The sequence below is a fragment of the Solea senegalensis genome, linkage group LG4, assembly GCF_019176455.1.
Source record: "Solea senegalensis isolate Sse05_10M linkage group LG4, IFAPA_SoseM_1, whole genome shotgun sequence".
Classification (NCBI taxonomy): Eukaryota; Metazoa; Chordata; class Actinopteri; order Pleuronectiformes; family Soleidae; genus Solea; species Solea senegalensis.
In genome coordinates, this window is record NC_058024.1 from 9,355,052 (window position 1) to 9,375,873 (window position 20,822).

A 20,822-nucleotide genomic window follows, 5' to 3' on the forward strand; every position below is an offset into this window, starting at 1 on the left:
AAAAAAGAAAAGAAAGAGTAGGTGATTTTTCCAGGTAATGTTTCAGTGTGTGACATCACTGCTTGTATTTCCCGGCTATGACAGGCGGTCAAATTCAGGAGCAGAGGAAGAGAAAGCACTGGGTTTTTTTGGGGGAAAATTGTGAATGAAAATCAGTCAAGTGTGTGTGTGTGTGTGTGTGTGTGTGTGTGTGTGTGTGTGTGTGTGTGTGTGTGTGTGTGTGTGTACTTGTATTTGCTGCCTCTTTAGGACCTTTTCTTGCATAAACACTAACCTTGTCATTCAGGACCAGTAGTCCTCACGGAGACCAGAACATGGTCCCAATGAGGCAGAATCTCATTTTTGAGGACATGGTGAGGTTTGGGGCTAAAATTTGAATTGTGGTTAGGTTAATATTAGGGTTTGACATTAAATGGTTATTGTCAGGTATGGTTATGGTTAGAGTTAGGCTTAGCCACATACCCTAACCACATATATTTTTGTGAGGACCAAAACAACTTAAAACAAACTTTAAAGTTAGGCTGAGGTCAGGGTAAGGTTAGGGTAGGGGTCAGGGTTAGGATTAGGCCAGTAGTAGTTATAGCTTATGGTTAGAGTAAGTGTAAGTCAATGTAATGTCCTTTGAAGTGATGGAAACCAGTGTGTGTGTGTGTGTGTGTGCGTGCACGTGTGTTCCTTGCATACAGGTATACTGTGGTGAGTCTATGCTAAACGTTTTGGCGCCCCCTAAAGGTGTGGCTGAGGCGTGTTTCAGCCTCCAGTTTGCTCCATTGTGACACAACAGTTGGATTTAAAAGAAAGAAAGAAAGACAAATTCTAATCTAAAAGAGGAAATCTTACGTTGGCCTGTTTATTAATGTCATGCTGTTTTGTTGAACTTTTTTGTATTGAAAGAAAACAGAGATCTACTCCAATTTCAACTATGTCAGTAAGCCACAAATACAAAATATAAACGTAGAAAAAATTCACAGTATAGGAAAATTAGGTAACATAAACCAATCAATAAAATAAAAACTAATATCAAAATAAATTAGGGGAAAATGGGGGGTTCTTCTTTGAAGAGATTTGTGTAGAGAATAGCAATTTTTATGGTTATATTTGTATTGACAGAGTGGTAGAATATCTTCAAGGACCACCAAGTACCCTCAAGTACCCTGTAAAATTAAGGGGATTCCAGAAAACTTGTATTTGTGTATGTGACATTTGCCGCACAGAATCAGCAAGTTAACAACAAAATCATCTCTACCTGTGATTTTAATATTTGTTGCAAATTGGCTTATCAGATAATGTCCTAATCGAGCCCAGACATTCATGGAGTAGATGCTGCTCAAACTTTAAAATCAAAGAGCTACTGGAAATGTGCGTCATCTCGCGTGAACTCCACACTTGATGGGCTGGGAACTGTTATCGTTCGTTTCGTGACGTTTGCTTTTCTGTCCGGACATGTGAGCGGGTTGCACAGATACTCGGAGTCGGTCTCGGCACGCCATTGTGGGGAGAAGCTGTTACTTTCACACTTTGACTGACTCCACAGTCTGAGCTAAGCTTTCCCAGCTCAGTTATTAACCCGAATTTAGTAACAGCAGGAGCAAAAACTGTCCCACGATGGCCACGGACTCATGGGCTCAGGCAGTGGACGAACAAGAAGCTGCGGCGGAATCGGTAAAGTGAAACTCACCCGACACGAGCTAACGTGTTGTTCACCTGCGTAAATGATGATACGGCCTGTTCGGAGACACTTTTGAACATTATGTTTTTAAAAGTTAAAGTGTATAATACTATACTACAAATGGATGTAACTGACCCCGCCGCAGCTTGGCTCTAAATGTATTTTATTTTCGTAAAGAGAAAACTACCGGCTTGAACCGGTTTGGCGTCATTAGCTAGTGTGAGTTAGCCACAATTGAGAGTTTTTAGCTTCAGCTGTTAGCAGGCTAACTAGCAAATGGCGCAAGATGGTCCAGTGGCCGGTTTTATTTTTGTGTAAACGAAACTACCCGTTTCTGGCGACACAACTGGTTTCAGTTAGCCACAACAGAGACCCTGCGTGCTCTATGTAGTAGCTGTGTTAGTAGCTGTAGCACGTAGCTAACCACCTCTTATCTAGAAAAATGATGCAAGAGGGTCCAAAATATTCAGCCTTGAATGAATTACTTCAGCATTTGAATTAAGTGACCATTCCTGTAAATATACTTAGTACAGAGTAAAAGTAAGAATATTTGTTTTATATTTACTGAAAAGTATCAAAAGTAAACGTGACTGCCGAGTTAACTACATCATCACAAGTGTTTCTACTGTATTTTTGTATATCTCAACAAAATAGAATAATTTGTACTGCAGGTAATGCTGCTAGAAGCACCTTTTTAACTAATTTAATATTAATGATTTTATGGGGCACCTTCGTCACAGAATGATGAAGTGTTTACAGTAACAATAAAATCAAGCAGTAAAACACCAAAGATCAAAACACTATAAACAAGGAGGTCATTGTTTTTATTCTGTGTTTTGATTTTGTAACCTTGGGTTTGTATGTGATGACACAGTCATCCTATCAATAAACATTAAAAGTATTTTATTAATATTATAGTTAATGGTACTGTCATCAGAAGTTGGGTATTTTTGGACTTGCTTTTTACTGAACGTGACTATGGTCTGGATGACTGAGAACCCTCACTATTAGTACTACTAATTCTGGATTCTCAAATGTTCTATACATTTTGTTAAGTCGACCAGTTTTATCAAGTTGATATTTGTCATTTTTAATAAATAATTGGCCAATTATTAGAAATTGTGCCTCTGTTTTCTTGTGAAAGTTCTTCTTTCTTACCACAGGTGTAATTTTATCAGAAAAATAGTAAATGGCTAAATATATGGGACAAAAAAATCAGCATCAATTATCGGCCATCTTCTGCAGATAAATCACCTTAAAATCAACCTCGGCAACAGCCACAGAAAACCCCCCCGTGTCTGTCGACCTCTAGTCCTGACTCCTGATGTGCCTGATATTAAATAGTTCTGCAAACCTTCTGATGTTCACAGATCGGAAACCTTCAAATAAAAGAGAAACCAGAAGAAAACGGTGAGTTCAAATGGTAGCAAAAGATTTTTATTGTCAAGAAAATTTGTTTTTCTTGTGTTGTTAACTGTCATTTTTAACATTGTAGGCACCACTGCAAATGCACCAGACTCGAGTTCTGCTGTTGCAAAGTCACAAGGTGCAGGTGAAAAGAAGGAAACAGATGAGGATGACAAAGGTGGGTGGTTGAGTATTTACATACTAGCAGATTCATCTGGTAATTGTGTTCAGCACGTGGTCTTTTGTTGAGATGCAGAGATTTTACTTCTAACCGTGACTCTAACGTGGTCTGATTGTTTTCCAGATGACAAAGCGGCACAGTCATTACTAAACAAACTCATCCGGAGTAATCTTGTCAATAATCCCAACCAAGTGGAAGTTCTTCAAAAGGACCCCAACTCTCCACTTTACTCGGTCAAGTCCTTTGAGGAGTTGCGACTGTAAGTATCTATATCATTTAAATTTTGAAGCCAAAATTTTAAGTGAATATTTTAAGGTTTGGTTGTGCACTCTCACATTTAACGTTTTTTCCTCCTCAGTGATAATTGCATGATACTGATTCAACATTACGTATATCAAGTAATCTAAGAGAGCCTTTTTTATGCTCCCCTGCTCTATTTACAGCTTCTTTACTAAATCTGTTCCGTCACGGCAGGATTTGACAAATCACAAAGTTAGTGCGCCGAGAGCAAGTGCTTCTATTAGATGTTCCACTTCACTTAAGCCACTTCATACTTTCCATGTGTCCATATAGGTCATTTTAAGAGACACAGAGACATGACCCCAAAGCATTTTAATAACCTGCAGGTGAAACAAATTAACTATTGTCCCCACAAACCTGCATATAGCAGCTTTAAATGTGAACATGGGAACACTGCTAAAGTTGTAACATTTGATTATGTCCTCTTGTGTGCAGTAAACCTCAGCTACTTCAGGGAGTTTATGGCATGGGTTTCAACCGGCCATCAAAAATCCAGGAGACTGCCTTACCTATGATGCTGGCTGAACCGTGAGTATTACTGACATTGTACGACAATGTTTTGAGTTTTTTCATTAGGTATTATGTCTCTCCATACCCACCGAGATGCTAAGTAACTTAACACCTGTGTGTAATTCAAAATGTCAAAAAATAAAGGTTGCTGCAACTGAATAAGATTTAATTCTTTATTTCTTCCAGTCCACAGAATTTAATAGCCCAGTCACAGTCAGGAACAGGAAAAACAGCTGCCTTTGTCCTGGCCATGCTCAGTCACGTCGACCCCAACTACAACTATCCTCAGGTTAGTTTATTCAAATATGGCAACACATTTTTCTGTATGGTGACAAAGTCATAAGAGAAGTTTTACTCAGATTTCTGTCTCTTCGAGGGTTAACACTTAACTAACAATTAATTATATAATTGATTAGTTTATTATTTTCTGGATTAATTGATTACTTGTTTTGTCCGAAAAATGTCAAATCAGTGTTTACCAAACCTGGAAATGATAACGTTCTCGAATCTCTACAAACCAAAATTATTCAGTTTCAATGATTTCTTTGTTATATGAAAATATTTGCATTAAGAAGCTCAAAAATCATCAAACTTGTTATAGTTATTGAATATATTGTACAGTACATTGTGTATATAATTATTCTGTGTCCAACAAGAAACACTCATAACTTGTACTGAATAACAAGAATATTTATCTCTCCTATTAGTGCTTGTGTGTGTCGCCCACCTATGAACTGGCCCTTCAGACTGGTAAAGTGATCGAGCAGATGGGCAAACACTATCCCGAGGTCAAACTCGTCTACGCCATCAGAGGAAATAAATGTAAAGCTCCTCTGCTTTTAACACTGATTCTATGGACAATCCTGTACATAAATACCACTGAGAGGTTCATTTAGATGCTGACCAGTTTTTGTTTCTTGTGAATGTTCCAGTGCAGCGTGGAATAAAGCTGCAGGAACAGATAGTTATTGGCACACCTGGTACAATGCTGGACTGGTGCACAAAGCTGAAGTTTATAGACCCCAAGAAGATCAAGGTGTTTGTCCTGGACGAGGCTGACGTCATGATCGCCACACAGGGTCACCAGGACCAGAGTATCCGTATTCAGAGGTCAGTGGAACTAACAATTATTTTCATAAACTCGTTCATGTCAGGTTCTCATGATTTCTTTATCGAATGGAACAATGAAACCAGAAAAAAAAATTCACATTTAAGAAGCTGAAAAATCAGAAAGTCATTTAGAAAAAAAAAAATTATTTAAAAAAATGGAATCATCCGTTATCAAAATAGTTTAATTTCAGAAGCTTCAGGTGTTGCGTTCATGTTAAGGCTGCAACTAACAATTATTTTCATGATCAATAAAGTTACTTATCTGGGCCATAATATGTTGAAATATGGTGGTCATTGTTTTCCAAACCTCAAAATAATGATGTTCCCAAAAGTCTTCTGTTTTTGATGTATTTGTTAAGTGGAACAAATAAACCAGAAAATACTCACATTTAATAAGCTAACAAATCAGAGAGCTTGTCTTGTAAAAATGATTCATTGATTAACAAATGTTTATTCATTTAGTAATCAATTAATCCTTGTTGCCGTAGTGAATGTGCACTGTCCTAAACCATGATAGATCTGATGGTTGTTTCTTTTAATCTAAAAATAAACGGTTTTGCAGCTGCAGCCACTAACTGATCACTCCCGTCTTTCCTGTCACACAGGATGCTGCCAAAATCCTGTCAGATGTTACTTTTTTCAGCCACGTTTGAAGAAACGGTCTGGAACTTTGCCCAGCGCATTGTGCCCGACCCCAACATCATCAAACTGAAGAGAGAGGAGGAGACTCTGGACAATATCAAACAGTACTTTGTGATGTGCTACAGCAAGGAGGAAAAATTCCAGGCTCTCTGCAACATCTACGGAGCTATCACCATCGCCCAGGCTATGATCTTCTGCCATGTGAGTTCACATGAGCCTTTTCACAGTGTCATTTTATACCAGTTGACCAGAACGGCAGAAGCAACAGACACACCAGAGATGGTTTTCATTCTGGTTCTAAGTCTAAAAATTAAACGTTAAACTTATGAAACAGAGAAAGCAACCAAACTGACAGTGCAAATGCTGCTGCATTAACATTTCTGAAGTAGCTGTTGTGTTATTTCAGGCTTATTGCACCTCTTTAAATTTAAAATAAATCATATAAATCTAGGAGGACGTCTCACAGGAAGAGACGTCCTACATAAGGATCGAGCCGAACAGTGCCGAACTGTAAATCAGTTAAAAACACTTAGGGACAGCACCGCTGATCGCCAGCGGCGCACGGCGAGCTGCATAAACTGCCGCTGTATGTGACTGTATCAGACTGAGTCTGTGCTCCGGTCATGGAGGACGTACTGAACAAATATTTTTAATTAGGACGTGTCAGAATGGTCAGTTATGAGCTCTATGTGACCTTTTCTTAAAAATGTGTGTGTTTGTATGCCGGTGAAATATGTTCACTGACTAAATACGGCAACCGCTGGCCGCAGTCTGATGCGAAGCGGTGTGAACACACGAACACACGTTTGTCCGGCACATTAGCTTCATATATAAAATCCTCTGAGGCTGGAAGTTTGTGTAAAACACTGTGCTCCACTGTGCAGCCACCAACAGCACACTGGTCCCTCCTCGTTGACATAATACCGTTCTTCCTCCCTCGCCTGCACTCTCGCAGGGACAAGGTGGAGCTAAGGTGGAGCTCTCAAAGTAAACTTATGCCCATGCTGCCGTCATAAGCGCAGGGAATTCAACATGGCGTGTTTTATCGCCTATACTTACACTAAGGGGGACCACGAAAACATGACTGAGTATTCTTTTTCCACACTTTGGCGACTGGTAGGGCCTCCAGAGTCCCAAATATAAGTATTGAAATGGTTAAAAAGTTGATTTTGCATAATATGTCCCCTTTAACACTCTTCCTCTCTGTAAACCAGACAAGGAAGACTGCAGGCTGGCTGGCTGGGGAGCTGTCCAGAGAAGGTCACCAGGTGGCACTGCTCAGTGGAGAGATGCAGGTTGAACAGAGGGCTGCGGTCATTGAGCGCTTCAGAGATGGCAAGGAGAAGGTTCTGGTCACGACAAACGTTTGTGCTCGAGGTAATGGCCATGCGCGTCTACAACATGATCACATGACCATGACTTTTGTTTTGCTGTTCAAGTAAATTTAGCATAATGTTAGAGCAGCGGCCTCTCATAATTGCCATAAATGATTAGGAAAATAACCATTAGTCTGACCAGCAAAGATGAAGTGTGAAGGAAGGTTTTTTTTTTTTTTTAAACCAGAACACTGAGTGGACAGATGACTGAACTGTCCTGATCTTTCCCTCTACTTGTCTTCCATTCAGGCATCGATGTAGAGCAGGTTTCCGTGGTGATCAACTTTGACTTGCCAGTAGACAAGGACGGTAACCCAGACAAAGAGACCTACTTGCACAGGATTGGCCGCACGGGTCGATTTGGCAAACGGGGACTGGCGATCAATATGGTGGACGGCCAGATGAGCATGAACATCCTCAAAAGGATTCAGGAGCATTTCAGTAAGTATGACCACAACTCTGGCTTTCTTACAGATAAAACTGAAGACCGATTAGTGTGTTCTGACACCAAGTGGAGCTGCTATTGCTGCAGTTGCAGGTGACAGTGACTCACTGCCTGCTGACAGTGACAGTGGTGTGTACAGTCAGATTAACCCTTCTGTTGGCATCCTGTTGTCGTCGCCGACAGGGTTTGGCATGTGTACTTCTCATTACTGTAACTACTAGATTGTTTGTGATATCTAGATAATTCAAAAACTATGGACTGGCGATCTGTCCAGGGTGTGACTCCACCTTTTGCCCTATGTCAGCTGAGATCGGCACAGTACCCCCCGTGACCCTCATGTGGAGGATAAAGTGATAGAAGGTGGATGGATGGATATCGGAACGCAGAGAAATGGAGCTTTGCGCCCCTGTATTTGTCGTTATCGTAGCCCTCAGGACTACTGTCCAATCACAGACAAGATTCACCAGCGCGTCACGCATTTGGGACCTCAGCTTCTCAGCACCATAATTCCTAAACAGTTAAATAACTGCCAGATATTGAAAGTGAAAATGATCTTGGATAAAGGGGGGCAGAAGCACTCACTCATTGAATAACTTAAAAATATAAAAACATAATGCCAATTTGAGTCATACATCATCAGATGAGTAAGTGCTGATTAAGCTCGTCAGCTTCACATCACCCTCTCCGTGTTTCTCAGCACTGTGGTTTTTAGACAGGAAGTGATTTGCTAATCAAAATCATTTTAATCATTGCAGCCATAGTCAAGATGACCCTTTGTTCAGACCTAATAAATATCATCTATTATTTCTTTTTAAAAACCATGCATTGAGTAATTGTGCTTGAATGGGTCAACCCTCTAAATGAGCCCCTCTGTGTTCCATCATCTTTCCCCTCCACAGATAAAAACATTGAACAACTAGACACTGATGATCTGGACGAAATCGAGAAAATCGCCAGCTAAAGAATGGGACGTGGCCGCACGATGGACGCCGACCTAACTTCCCTTCCCCTCTCCACTCTCCAAGGACTGTGTGCTCCTACAGTGTTTTATGCTTTTATTTTTTTAGCTGTCGGAGGAAAGGGCAAAATCACAAACACAGCATAAGTTTACATGTGGATGTGTCTCCTCTCAGACATGTGTTTTTGTATGTCTCTGGAACATACCCCATTTCACTCTTTGTACTTCTTTTGAATAAAGACCATGAGTTTTATTGCTGTGTTTTGTGATGCTGCACAAGAGGCAGGATTTAGTTTAGACACAGTTTAACTGAACACACCTGGATTTAAAAACAACAACAACACTGCTACTATGTGTTTGCATGATACAAGTGACTCTTTTGAAGAGATTCACAAACAAAAAACACCTCATTGACAAATTATTATGTGCCACAGAGTTTCAAGGAACAGCAACTTGAATGAATGTAACTAAATCATGTAAACTGTTAAAAGCTCCTGTTTCTTACCAAAATGGAAAAGAGTGAAGTTGGGTATGTTGGTCCAAGTGATACTTAAATCATTTATGATTGTTACTGAACTGGTGATGGTCGAGTTTCAAGGGTCTATGCAAATTTATCTAACCTGTGACAGCTCTGTAATCACATGACACAAAAAAACAAACAAAAAAAAATTAATCCTCAAACAACCTCAGCTTTAGCATCAGGGCGTGTAGTTTGTTAAATGCCAATAATGTTTGCCTAGAGTGATAATACACTACTAACTCCAATTCATGCTCACTTCTGATTTCTGTGTTTAACTGGTAATTAATCAGCCAACCCTACGTTTTTACTTGCGTTATTTGTCATTTTAAAAACTATCATGGCCACAATCAGAAATGACTTGGCACCACTGTTCTCCCCTTCATCTGTGCTCATGAAGGTTAAACTCATTTGAATTACTAACGTGGCCATTAAGTTGTGATATAATGTGTTTCCTTTTGTCAGTGTTTCACACAATCTTTTCAATCAGGGTCTCGACTTGAGCTCAGCTCCCTTCTTCACCCAGGCTGTGCTGTTTTTAGGAATTATAAGTTTTAAAAAAACATAACTACTCAATGCTTTCCTCAAGTGCATTATATATACATTTGATTTTTTGTTCCTGATATACTCAGATATCGGGCTTAATGTTCTGATTAACACTTGAAATTTCGATGAAATATTGACTTAACGAGCGTCTTTAGGATGTGTGAATTATCTTCTTGAAACCAAATGCTGAATTCACTTGAGGACCTATGCCAATCAGATTCACTGTGTTGCTCCAACACGGAATAGTAAACATGTACTTGTGTACATATTTAAAATTTTTAGGTGAAATAGTGGCTGAACTATTGACAGTTAGTCACTTCTAAGAAGTGCAAAAAAGAAAAAAAAAAACATTCCTCATGAGGTTCAATTTTGACGGACACGCGGCACTTCGAATATGATGAGTTTAAACCCGTTGCATTACAGGATGACTGGATGAAATTAATCTGGTGTGTTTGATTCAAAGCGCTGGAACATTAAGGGCAGTGATTGGTCAGTCTGAACCTTGTTTTTTAAACCTCATGAGTCTGGTTTTAACGGACTGTTTATGGACAACTTGCTGTAACAACGTCACTCCACTCACTGAGCAGATGCAGCCAAAGTAGAGGCGAGCGAGTGTGGAAAGCGGCGTATGCCGTTTTATTTGGACATTTGGATGTAAACATGAAATATGAGCGTGTGTGAGTGTGCATGCTCATATTTGTTGATATGTAATGAAAATGCCACTGTACGAAAGCCATGGACACAGGGAAGAACTTAACACTCCACACGTATACTTTGATAAATGTGAGAACCTACAACATCCAGTTCACATACATAAATACACAAACACACATATGTAGGAGTCAAAACTGCCTAACCAGGCTTAAAGCAAGTTGTCTATTGTAACCTGAGGGTTGTGTGTGTGTGGTTATCTGTAGCTGAGCTGCATTCTTGGACAGTTGTATCTTCATAATGTTGAATTAAAAAAGAACATATAGACGTACTTCTGTGGTGTGGAGCTTATTTGTGTGGAAAAGGATTTTATATAAAAGAACCATCGACTGACTCACAAGGAAGCTGCTGTGATACAAATATATAACAAAGGATTATTACAGTCATTTCATAAATATTGTTGGTTTAATCCTCTGAGTTACCAGTTTGTTGTGAAAGCTGCATATCTGAGGAAGAAGAAAACAAATCTGAATGAATTATTTTTCTCATTATATGTATATGTATATATATATATACATATACATATATATGTACACATATATATTCACATTTAAGAAGCTGAAAAATCTAAAAGTTTGTTTTAATTATTGAACAAGATTTTCAGAATAGCTGATGATAAATTAAGTAACGGATTAATAAATGCAGCCATAATGTGAAAAAAAGGATAATTATTATCCTTTTTTTCACCAACCAAACCCAACCCTGGCTAGGATTTCTGGATTTTGTACAAACCCGGCCATTATTAATGTGATTAGTGACACCTCTCTTCTGCTTGAACATGGCCACAATGCCACCTCACCTGCATCTCTGTAGTCTACTCTGGTGAGGAAGAGGCCGTGAGCTGGAGCAGCCATACCCGGTTGGTAAGCTAAAGGGTCCTGAGCCTCCAGCAGGTCCTTGAGCTGGGTCACTGAGAGCTGTCCCCGACCGACTGCCACCAGGGCCCCCGTCATCCTCCGCACCTGGACCACAGAACCACAGAACCACAGAAACTGTTTTGACACTAACGTACTGTAAAGTCAGATATGTTCCACCACTTCAGTATTAATAATCCTTACTAACAGATCCACATATTTAATCATCTCCAGCAGATGGCAACGCCATCACAGAAATAAACTCACCACCACCCACGAAGACCTGCTGAAGTTTAAACAGAGCATAGGAATGAAGAAGGTGATGAAATGACTTTGTGCCAGACAGCCTGGTGTGAGTATTTCCAGAAACTGCTGCTTTTCACACACAACAATCTCGGGTTTACAGAGAAAGATCTGAGAAGGAGCAAATATCCATGACACAGCAGTTCTCTGGGTGAAAATGCCTCATTAATGCCACATGTCTGTGGAGACCGAGCAGATGACGGTCAACAGTTGCTCAAATAACCACTTAGTACAACCAGAAATCTGCCTCTCAACAAACACACAACAACCCTGAAGCAGGTGGGCTCCAGCAGCTGAAGACCACACAGGGTGCTCAGAACTGAGCTCATGAAAATTAGACAGGAGAAGATTGTAAACACGTGGTCTGAGCTGTTTTCTGTAGTGAGCTGTAGGTGACTGGACTTGCTTTCACCTCTTCATCTAGGAAGCTTCTTCAGATCATCACTGAAGATGACTATGTTGATACTATGTTCTGAAAGCATGCATCCGTCCTGCCCTCTGTTCACACTGGTGCTTTAATGGTGTTTGTGTGACAAAGCAACACCATCATAGCAAATTGGTTTCTTGAACATGACAATGAGTTCACTGGGCTCAGGCGGCCTCCATTGTCACCACACCTCAGTCCAATAATAGAGATTCACAGATTCGCAGATGTGCTGCAGATGTGCTGCTGATGTGCTGTTTAAAACCTCTCAGGAACGTTTCCAGCACCTTTTTGAATCAAAGCAGTGAAGACTGCAGGAAGCTCTGAAGGCACAAGGTGTCCAAAACAGCTCAAGCAAGGTGAACCTAATAATGTGAGTTGCACAATATCAGTGGGTAAACGGTTGGATATTTTAAGGTTTTACGTCATCGGCCTTGAATAATCCTTATTTATCATGCATATTTGTTTTTCAGATATCCCCAGCAGGTGGCAGCACAAACACAGAAATAGAATAGTATTTAACAGGGAACACACCTGCCTGTAGAGAAAAGATCTGCTCCTAAACGTCAACTCCCACATCGGAATGTCCCTGAAAGAGAAACAAATGGTGATATATAGTGGAGATGTAAGTGCACATATATACAAATATACAGTTATTTGTTGAATTATTTATTTATTTATGTGCATTTATGTGCTGTCTGCAGCTTGGTTGGTTGTCAAATGTAACCGGGCTATAAATCCAAACAAACCATAAAAATGATTTCTGAGTTCTCAAATGTTTTGTCAAATTGATTCAAACCTGTCAATATTCACATTTAAGAGGCTGAAAAAGTAACCCATTAATCCATTATCAAGATAGTTGACATTTGAAGGAGTATTGGTCAGAAGAGAATGAAAATGTAAAATGCTAGAATCCATTTCTTTATCAAACCCACATCTGAAACTGAAATGAGTCTTTTCATCATGTGCTTCTTTTGTTAAACTGTCACTGTGCTGATGTGACATTCATTCTTATGCCAGACATCAGATAAAAACACTCTCCTCGTGCACACGTTCATTTAAATGTCTGCCACTGCAGCTGAGGCCCAACAGGATTATATGTGATGCTGGAAAAAGAAGAAGATACCCTTCCACAATTTGACACTTTTATTCATTTATTTATTTATTTTGTTTTCAGAGCATAAAAATAATCTTACTGACTTGATATTTTGGGGATAAAGGAGAGAACAGGCTCCGAGGAAGAATTGGGTCAAATGCAAATTTTTACTCAGAGCTTGCTGACGAGTGCAGAGACGAATTTATACAGCGGTACACGCATGTAAGCTTGTGCAGGGATTCTGGTGAGGGACAATCTCTTTAGATGAAGCCGGATACAATGTTCTGTGTCTCATATTGAAAATGAAAATGACAGGACAAGAGCAGTCAGAGAGCACAGGTCTCTGCTAAAGATTAAACACTCTGTCACCTGTGTTTTACAAACTCTCTGGATCTGTATGGAACGTTGCCTGCTTATAGCTATTATCGTCTTACATAAGTGTGACAAAATTCATCCTGATCTGTTAACATGTCGCTGAGATATACACATCTCAACTTGTTAGATGCAGAGTATCTGTGGGGTCTTAAAAAAGTCTGAATTTTACGCCTTAATAAGTCTTCAAAACAAGTTTTGCCAGGTCTTAAATTAACAATGGATGAAGTTTACTTTCACTGAGTTACAATGAATCTTATATGTTAATGTTATAATAGAGTCTTGTGTAGTTATGTTAATTGATAAATAAAACTGACTTGGCGAGTAATTCTGGGAATCCAATTTCCCTAAAGATGTTTCAGACTTCTTAAAACAAGTCTTAAATTTGACAAGTTGTCCTTTGTATCTGATGAGTTTTGACCGAGATAGGACAAACTTAACCCAGACCTCCATCATCTGTATTTGTATTATGTTTAGAAGACAGTGTTTTGTCAAGCCTACGCGGCTGCATGTTTTCCTTTTCCTCTTCCCATCCACAGACTATATAGAAAAATCTAAATCATCTTACTGGTGCAAAAGCCACTCTTATTGCGAAGCCTCCAGATTTCATTTGACCAGCGCATGTCAGTTTTTGAAACTGGAAACTGGATGATACCAGCTGTCAATCACACACACTGTCCAATTATATGTGCTGTACTTTATTCTCTATTTTCTTCTAAATGGGAACAAAATAAACTTCTTGTTCTGGTGAAGACCTGGGAAATGTTCACTGATGTTATAAATCAGATGAATGGTAGACTTGTTTTCCCATAGACTTCTATTCAAACGGAGAATGTCGAGTCGCCCCCTGGTGGCTAAGTGTTACTTACCACCTACAAACTTGGCTTTACTTTTTCGGTAAACAGTCCTTTTATTGTCAACTTGTCAGGTCACTGTGGCACATGTTTTACACATCTACCTTTACAGTTTTGAAGTAAAAGTACACTAAACTGAATAATAACATATGAATCAATAGTAAATGTGGTATTTGAATTTTTCCACTCAGACGAGCATCCTCTGTATTTTGAGTGAAACAAACCCACAGTTATAAGGTTGCATCTACAGCCTGTTGCTCTACCACCAAGTGGCAACGACTTGTGGCCTATGTAATAAGTTTTCCTTGATTTTACTGTGTATCCCACCTGTGGAAGTGTGCGTGAGAGAAGGAGCATCCCGGCCGTATGTCGGCCACTTCCAGCGTCTTGACAGGGTTTTTAAAAGGCATTTCGGAGTTGGCCACTCTGAAGCTGCTGAAGTTGTGAGTCCCGACCAGCAGAGAAGCAGCTGCTCGCATGGCTCCCATATTCAGCTCCCTGATGAGAGGGGGTTCATTTAAGTGTGTGTAAAGCAAATGCAGAGTTCTCCTCTGCACATGTTAATACTGTGTGTTGTAGAAAATAGTGGCTGAGAACAGAAGAAACAAAACAAACTGTGGAGTAAAAAACAGTTTCTCTCCAGTCTTCTAGCCAGGATTTTTTTTCCTGTGAGTTTATAAATATAGCTCAACGACGCTTCATAGCCATAATTAGCATAACTTCTCAAATGCTGTAATGGTATAAAAACTCTCAGTGAGCTTAATCAGCATTTACTCATGAGTCACCGCACCTGCTCCTATACTCCTCCTTTGATTTGCTGGCTAGCTGTGATGTCTTTGTCCTGGGAAAGTGTCTTATCTGGATGCAAAAACACACACAGAAAAGCTCTGCTGCTTTATCTAAAGTTCCTTAAGATGAGGACATTAAGTCAAGAAGAAGAAGAACAGAAAGAGGAGCAGACTCCTGCTGTGAGGCTGCAGGTGCTGCTGATAGAGAAAGTGGGAGTTGATGTACGAACTGCGATATTCAGCTACTTCGGTCCCCACTAGAGGGTATAGGTCTGTATGAGTGTGTGGCGGCGCATGAGGAGGAGAGGACACAACCTTCTCCAGTGAACACACATATGTACATGACATTCAGCTGCTTTGGTCTCCACTAAATCATGAATGTGTGTACGTGTTTGTTCCAGGTATTACTCATGCTGTGGGGACCTACATCTGTTTACACAGTCATATTATGGGGACCTGTCTTCCTTATAGGGACCCCCTAATACATTTTAAGGTGAAGACATGTTGTATGGTTAGGATTAGGTTTAGGCCAATATTAGGCCGTTTAAGGTTAGAGTATGTTTCCAGGAAATTAATGCAAGTCAATGTAATGTCCTCTGAAGTCATGGAAACCATACTGTGTGTGTGTGTGTGTGTGTACTTGTACATACATCTTTGCGAGGACCACAAAAACCTATAAAACACAGGAAGTGAGGACATTTTAAGAAAGTGAGGACAATTTGGCTGGTCCTCATTTTCTGCCACACATTAAAAAGGCTGTTTATGAGTTAAGACTTGGTTCTAGGGTTAAGGTTAGAATTAGGTTTAGGTTAAGGGTAATGGTTAGGCATTTAGTTATGATGGTTAAAGTTAGGGTAACGGGCTAAGGATTGCATTATGTGTCCTCACTGAGAATGTAGTGCAAGAATTTGTGTGTGTCTCAGTGCAGTGAATGTTGTTCATGAAACCAAATTTTTAAACATTTTGCGACTTTTTTTAATCATTCAGAATTTGGCATGGCAGTTAGCAACAGAAGAGATCGTTTTTATCACTTTACACATAATTTCCTACACAGTGTAGGAAAACCCACTTTTCCAGACATTGCATTACTGTGATATTGGAAAGAAAATAAACCTGTCTGAACGGTGAGGTTTTGTAACTAGGATGTAATGTGGTTACAGCTGGTTAAAGGCTCCAGAGGTCCTGCTTTCAACAATTATTTATGCCGTATGAAATTTCTCAGGCTCACGTGAGCGAGCAGAGCGTGTCGACAATCAGCAAACTGAAAACAAGGGCAGATTAAAGCACGTCCAAAATTAATAGTTCATTTTTTTTGCAGTGGGAAAGGTGGCATGAGCGGGTGAGGAGGGAAACGCAGATCAAAGAGAGAATGGAGAGAAGCTGCTGAGGCAGAGACGCTGGAGGATGAGCTGGAGCTTAAAATGAGAGAGAGAGAGAGTCAGGATAATGTGTGTGGGTCGTGCTGCATGTGTAAAAGCCTGCAGCTCATCTTGCCCTACTTCCCCCCCAAAAAGTGAAGAGAAGGCAAATGCTCATACATACGCTCTCTGTAATGTGACTTTATGTTCCCTCTTGTCCAACTGAAGTGAAAAGAACATTGTCTGAACCATGAAGCTCTGTCTCTTTCCCTCACTTCATACTCTGTTCATCCTCGTCCCAGTCTCTTTTCTCCCCTGCCTTTCCTTTGTTTGTTTTTGGTTTGTCGATTCACATAAAACACTTCAGTGTTTGACTTGCCCTAATTTGTATTTCCACTGTGGTGCGTGTGGATTATTCATGTGTTTACTGTGCCATTGTTTCTGCAAGGCTTGGCATGAGCTTGTTGAGGGGACGTCTGTTTGAGAGCTCATGTATATGTGGAGCCGTTTATTAGACTGGGCTTTAGTCTGATCTCCATTTTCAAAATTTAAGGGACATCTTTCACGCAAAATGACCACATGACTCGGGCTGTTGCAACTGAGGTTCCTTAAAAACCCATTCGAATTCAAATATACAGCATAAAAGCACATCAACTCATCTGAAGAAATTACTGCACGGTCCAGCAGAGGGCGCTATGAGCTTAAATCCATTTTGAATGTCCTTGTGGCTCTTTTTTTGCAGTGAAAATGGACAAAACAGTACTTCTGAGCAGAAAATCACTTAGTCACCCGCTACCTTAGCCGTTCGCTCAACCCATGCAGCAAAGAGGGAATCACAGAAAGACAGTGAACGAATGTAAGACCTCACATGATAGTAAAATTAGTAATAATTAATGATGTCATGTTTGTGTGAAAGTATTTTGTCACCTGTTAGCTTTGCTGTTAGCTCCACCCAGGCAGAAAAGAGGGCATCACAGAAAGACAATGAGGAGTTTTAAACCTTACATGACTGATAGAAAAAGTAGTATGTTGTCATGTTTATGTGAAAGTATCAAAAACTACCACAGATCAAAAACAAACCAGCTGAGTCACCTATTAGCGTAGCTGTTAGCACCACCCAGGTGACGCAGTAAGGAGAGCATCACTTAAAAGACAGCACAAGTGTTAAACCTCACATGACTAACAGTATAAGTTAAAATAATGTTGTCATGTTTGTGCATGTGTGTTTGGCAGAGGGAATATCTAAAGAACTCTGAAGGCCTGGTGTGCCACTTAACATTCAGCTCTACTGTGGACACAGATAACTCACGTGTTGCGGAGGCTCCAGCACAGCTTGTGATCAGTGAGGGGAAGGAGGCAGGGACGAGAGAGTCCCAGGGCTATCCGGTAGACGTAGGTTCGAGAGATGGCACGGAAACGGGCATGGAAGTTATCAGGCACACGGTGGGCATGGGTTATCCTGGAAAAGAAAAACTACCATCAATTTTAAAGAGAAAATGAGCATACTTGTGTTATGACTAGCAATTTCTAATGTATAGCTCCATGTGTGTGCTGTGGACAGTGATAGAAAGTAGGTTACATTTCCAAGGGAGGAGTTGTTGTTTTTTAACTTTATTGCCGTTATTTGCAAAATAATCAGGCAATTAACCTCATATAACAAAAGAGAACAGTCTTGAGATGGGGCTACAGTGGTCTGATCCTGTAGAAATAACACAAAGACAGAGCACAAATACCACTACTAAAAGCTATAAGAAAGAAAGAAAGAAAGAAAGAAAGAAAGAAAGAAAATTAAAAAAATAAGGAGCAAGATGTGAAAAATAAACAATATCATGATTCATACAATTCTTAGATGGATATGGTGCAAGAATCCTGGCCAAGTTAGTGAATTACTGGAGACCATTGTCTCAAAAAATTACATTCTGTTGCAACTAGACGATCGTAGGAGGATTAGGTTTCATCCAATTAATAGTAATAATTTTCCTTGCTGTCATCAACAAAACATGCAATACATAGCTCTGATCCATAGTAATCAGGTGGTTGGGAAAGTACACCTGTCTCTGTTTTAACAGTAGAAACTCATGACTTTGTTCTTACCGTATCTGTTCGGTTTCGAGGTGGTAATTCAGGGCCTCAACAAGAATGTCTTCAGTGAATGGCGGCTTGTTGTTTGTGCGCTGAATGTCAAAGTGGGCGGAGTTAGAGAGGGCATGGACACCCGAGTCTGTCCGGCTGGAGATGGTCAGAGACACAGGGTTGAGGGGCTTCAGTTTCCTCACTGCATCCTGCTCACGGACGATGAGATTATCAGAGAAGAGACTTATTAATTAATGCCATAACTGAACGACATAACTTGCTTGTTTAAAGCCACATCCTATTATTTTATTACTGTATTTTTACAGTACTGTACTTTTCTTTAAAACAGTCACCGCTTTTGTGCTAATTGTTCTGGAAGCAATTTATACTTTTATATTCTGTACTTTGCATTGCAATTAATTTTCTTAATGGCGTATAATGTGGTAATACTCATGTTTTAAATCTGTTATGGAGAATATTGAACCGATTATTGAATAGAAACATGAATTACTATACATATTATATTGTTAAAAAAAAGATTTAGACATAGACATAGGTACACCTGTTCAACTACTTGTTAATGCAAATATCTAATAAACCATGGGTGCCTTTGGACAGCCTGATCAAGTTCAACATGTGCACAACTATCTGTAGGGACATGTTTGCATCTGAAATAGCTTTACAGAAAAAAAAGCAAAGACTATTATTAATTTTATTGTGTAATACACATATAATAATCCTGTTTTAATGTTTGTATCTGCAAACCTCACCTCCAAATGGTCTAGGACCCCTGTTTTGTGCTGCTGATGTACTTTGGCTGCACCACTGCAAAATGAACACAAAGTGCTTCATATAAAAACACACACACACACACATCAATACAAAGGCCAGAATAGATCATTAAAAATAGGAGCTCAGGAAACACTATCTCAGTTCTTTTTGAGTTAATAAATAGAAACATTACATTAACAATACACCCAATAAAACCCAAATAACATAAGAGATGACCCAGAATGATCACATACTGAATTAAAAACAGTTATAACTAAGCAAACATCCCTAAATGTTAAGTCTCGCCATGCTGTGTAACTGTAACTTACCTGTATTTAGTTCCAATGTACTGAAAGAAGATGAGGTAGCGCGTGCATGAGTGCATGGTCTCTCCGTGAACACAACACTGAGACGTTACAGTAGACTGTCGTTAAAATAGTCTAACTGCGATTTTACAAACACCAACTCACTGTAGTTCTGTGTTTTATGCTTTTACAAGTCAACTCACTGACACTCACCTCTACACTAACTAACCTCAAGCGTTCATTCACGTGTTTGAGGTCGGACACATAAACCAGGAACACAGACGCAAGGACAGGAGGCGGGCCCGCTCTTCCGCAAAGGCTCACGGTTATATTTGTAGTCCGGATGTGCAGTTCAGCGCCGGAAACGATTATTTATTAAGTCAGAGCTATAAGTTGTGAATTATAGAAAATACATTCGACACGATCATATAATAATTATATGACACTGCATTTATTGATTGATTTACAATACTAAATACATTTAGTACATTTAAATAAAAAATAAAAATAAATATTTATCATTATAAAAAAATACAATGTAATATGTGTCCTTATATCAAAAGTAATATTACCATATAGTGATATACTACCTAGGTCTTCAACAATTATTCTATTAATCAATTGTTAATTAATCGTCAACTATTTTGATTATTTATTTGAGTGTTTTTTTTTCAATTAAAAAAGTTTTCTGATTTTTCGTCTTCTTAAATGCAACTTTTTTTATTATTTTTTTTCATTATTGTTATTATTATTTTTTTATGTAATGGTTAATACACCAGTATGTAAAAGCTTTAACCGAAATTATATTTTAATGCTAAAAATACAATTATCGTTGTTATCCATGCATTTTCAAATGTACTGTTTTACAAAAAAACCTAGAAAAAAATAATAAATCACATGGTTATTTCTTGACTAAGATGTCACATTACAGTTGTTTACTCGTATTCCTGTATATAAAAATGTGTTTCTGTTGGAATGTTATGCTTGATTTATTTCTAAGAGAAGCCCAATGAGCCGGCTCAAATGTGGGTATAAAGGGTGAATTCAGTTAGTTATTTGCCAAATAAATAACGATATTTTTTATTTTCAAACAAATTTTTGAAAGATTTGACAGGTGGTCTATTAATTGTGTAGATTTCTCTCTGTTTCTGTGCTTCAGATTGTCGCCAGTCGGCGCTCTCCTCTCCTTTTTCAATCTCCACCTCTGGTTTCCTCCACGCTGCAGCTACGCCTCCCTCTTGTCTGTGTCTCA

General features: G+C 39.3%; 2 protein-coding genes across 3 annotated transcripts; one reads left to right on the forward strand and one right to left on the reverse strand.

Moving 5' to 3' along the window:
* The first annotated feature begins 1,432 nt into the window (after positions 1 to 1,432).
* Positions 1,433 to 10,643, forward strand: LOC122768263 (ATP-dependent RNA helicase DDX19B). The gene is made up of 12 exons (XM_044024122.1): positions 1,433 to 1,662; positions 3,040 to 3,079; positions 3,165 to 3,254; positions 3,381 to 3,516; positions 3,993 to 4,085; positions 4,254 to 4,356; positions 4,775 to 4,889; positions 5,000 to 5,177; positions 5,783 to 6,020; positions 7,034 to 7,196; positions 7,445 to 7,636; positions 8,540 to 10,643. The coding sequence occupies exons 1-12, from the start codon at positions 1,606 to 1,608 to the stop codon at positions 8,599 to 8,601; spliced, it is 1,467 nt and encodes a 488-aa protein (XP_043880057.1). The 5' UTR covers positions 1,433 to 1,605; the 3' UTR covers positions 8,602 to 10,643.
* Positions 10,272 to 19,837, reverse strand: pusl1 (pseudouridine synthase like 1). Of its 2 annotated transcripts, XM_044024123.1 has the most exons (8): positions 19,595 to 19,837; positions 19,265 to 19,319; positions 18,516 to 18,703; positions 17,731 to 17,880; positions 14,603 to 14,773; positions 12,488 to 12,542; positions 11,172 to 11,334; positions 10,272 to 10,818 (listed from the first exon to the last, which is right to left on the reverse strand). In XM_044024123.1, exons 1-8 carry the CDS (start codon positions 19,648 to 19,650, stop codon positions 10,778 to 10,780), a joined length of 879 nt encoding a protein of 292 aa, XP_043880058.1. In that variant the 5' UTR covers positions 19,651 to 19,837; the 3' UTR covers positions 10,272 to 10,777. The 2 variants fall into 2 exon arrangements, with proteins under 2 accessions (XP_043880058.1, XP_043880059.1); XM_044024124.1 differs by lacking the exon at positions 14,603 to 14,773.
* Between the last annotated feature and the right edge of the window lie 985 nt (positions 19,838 to 20,822).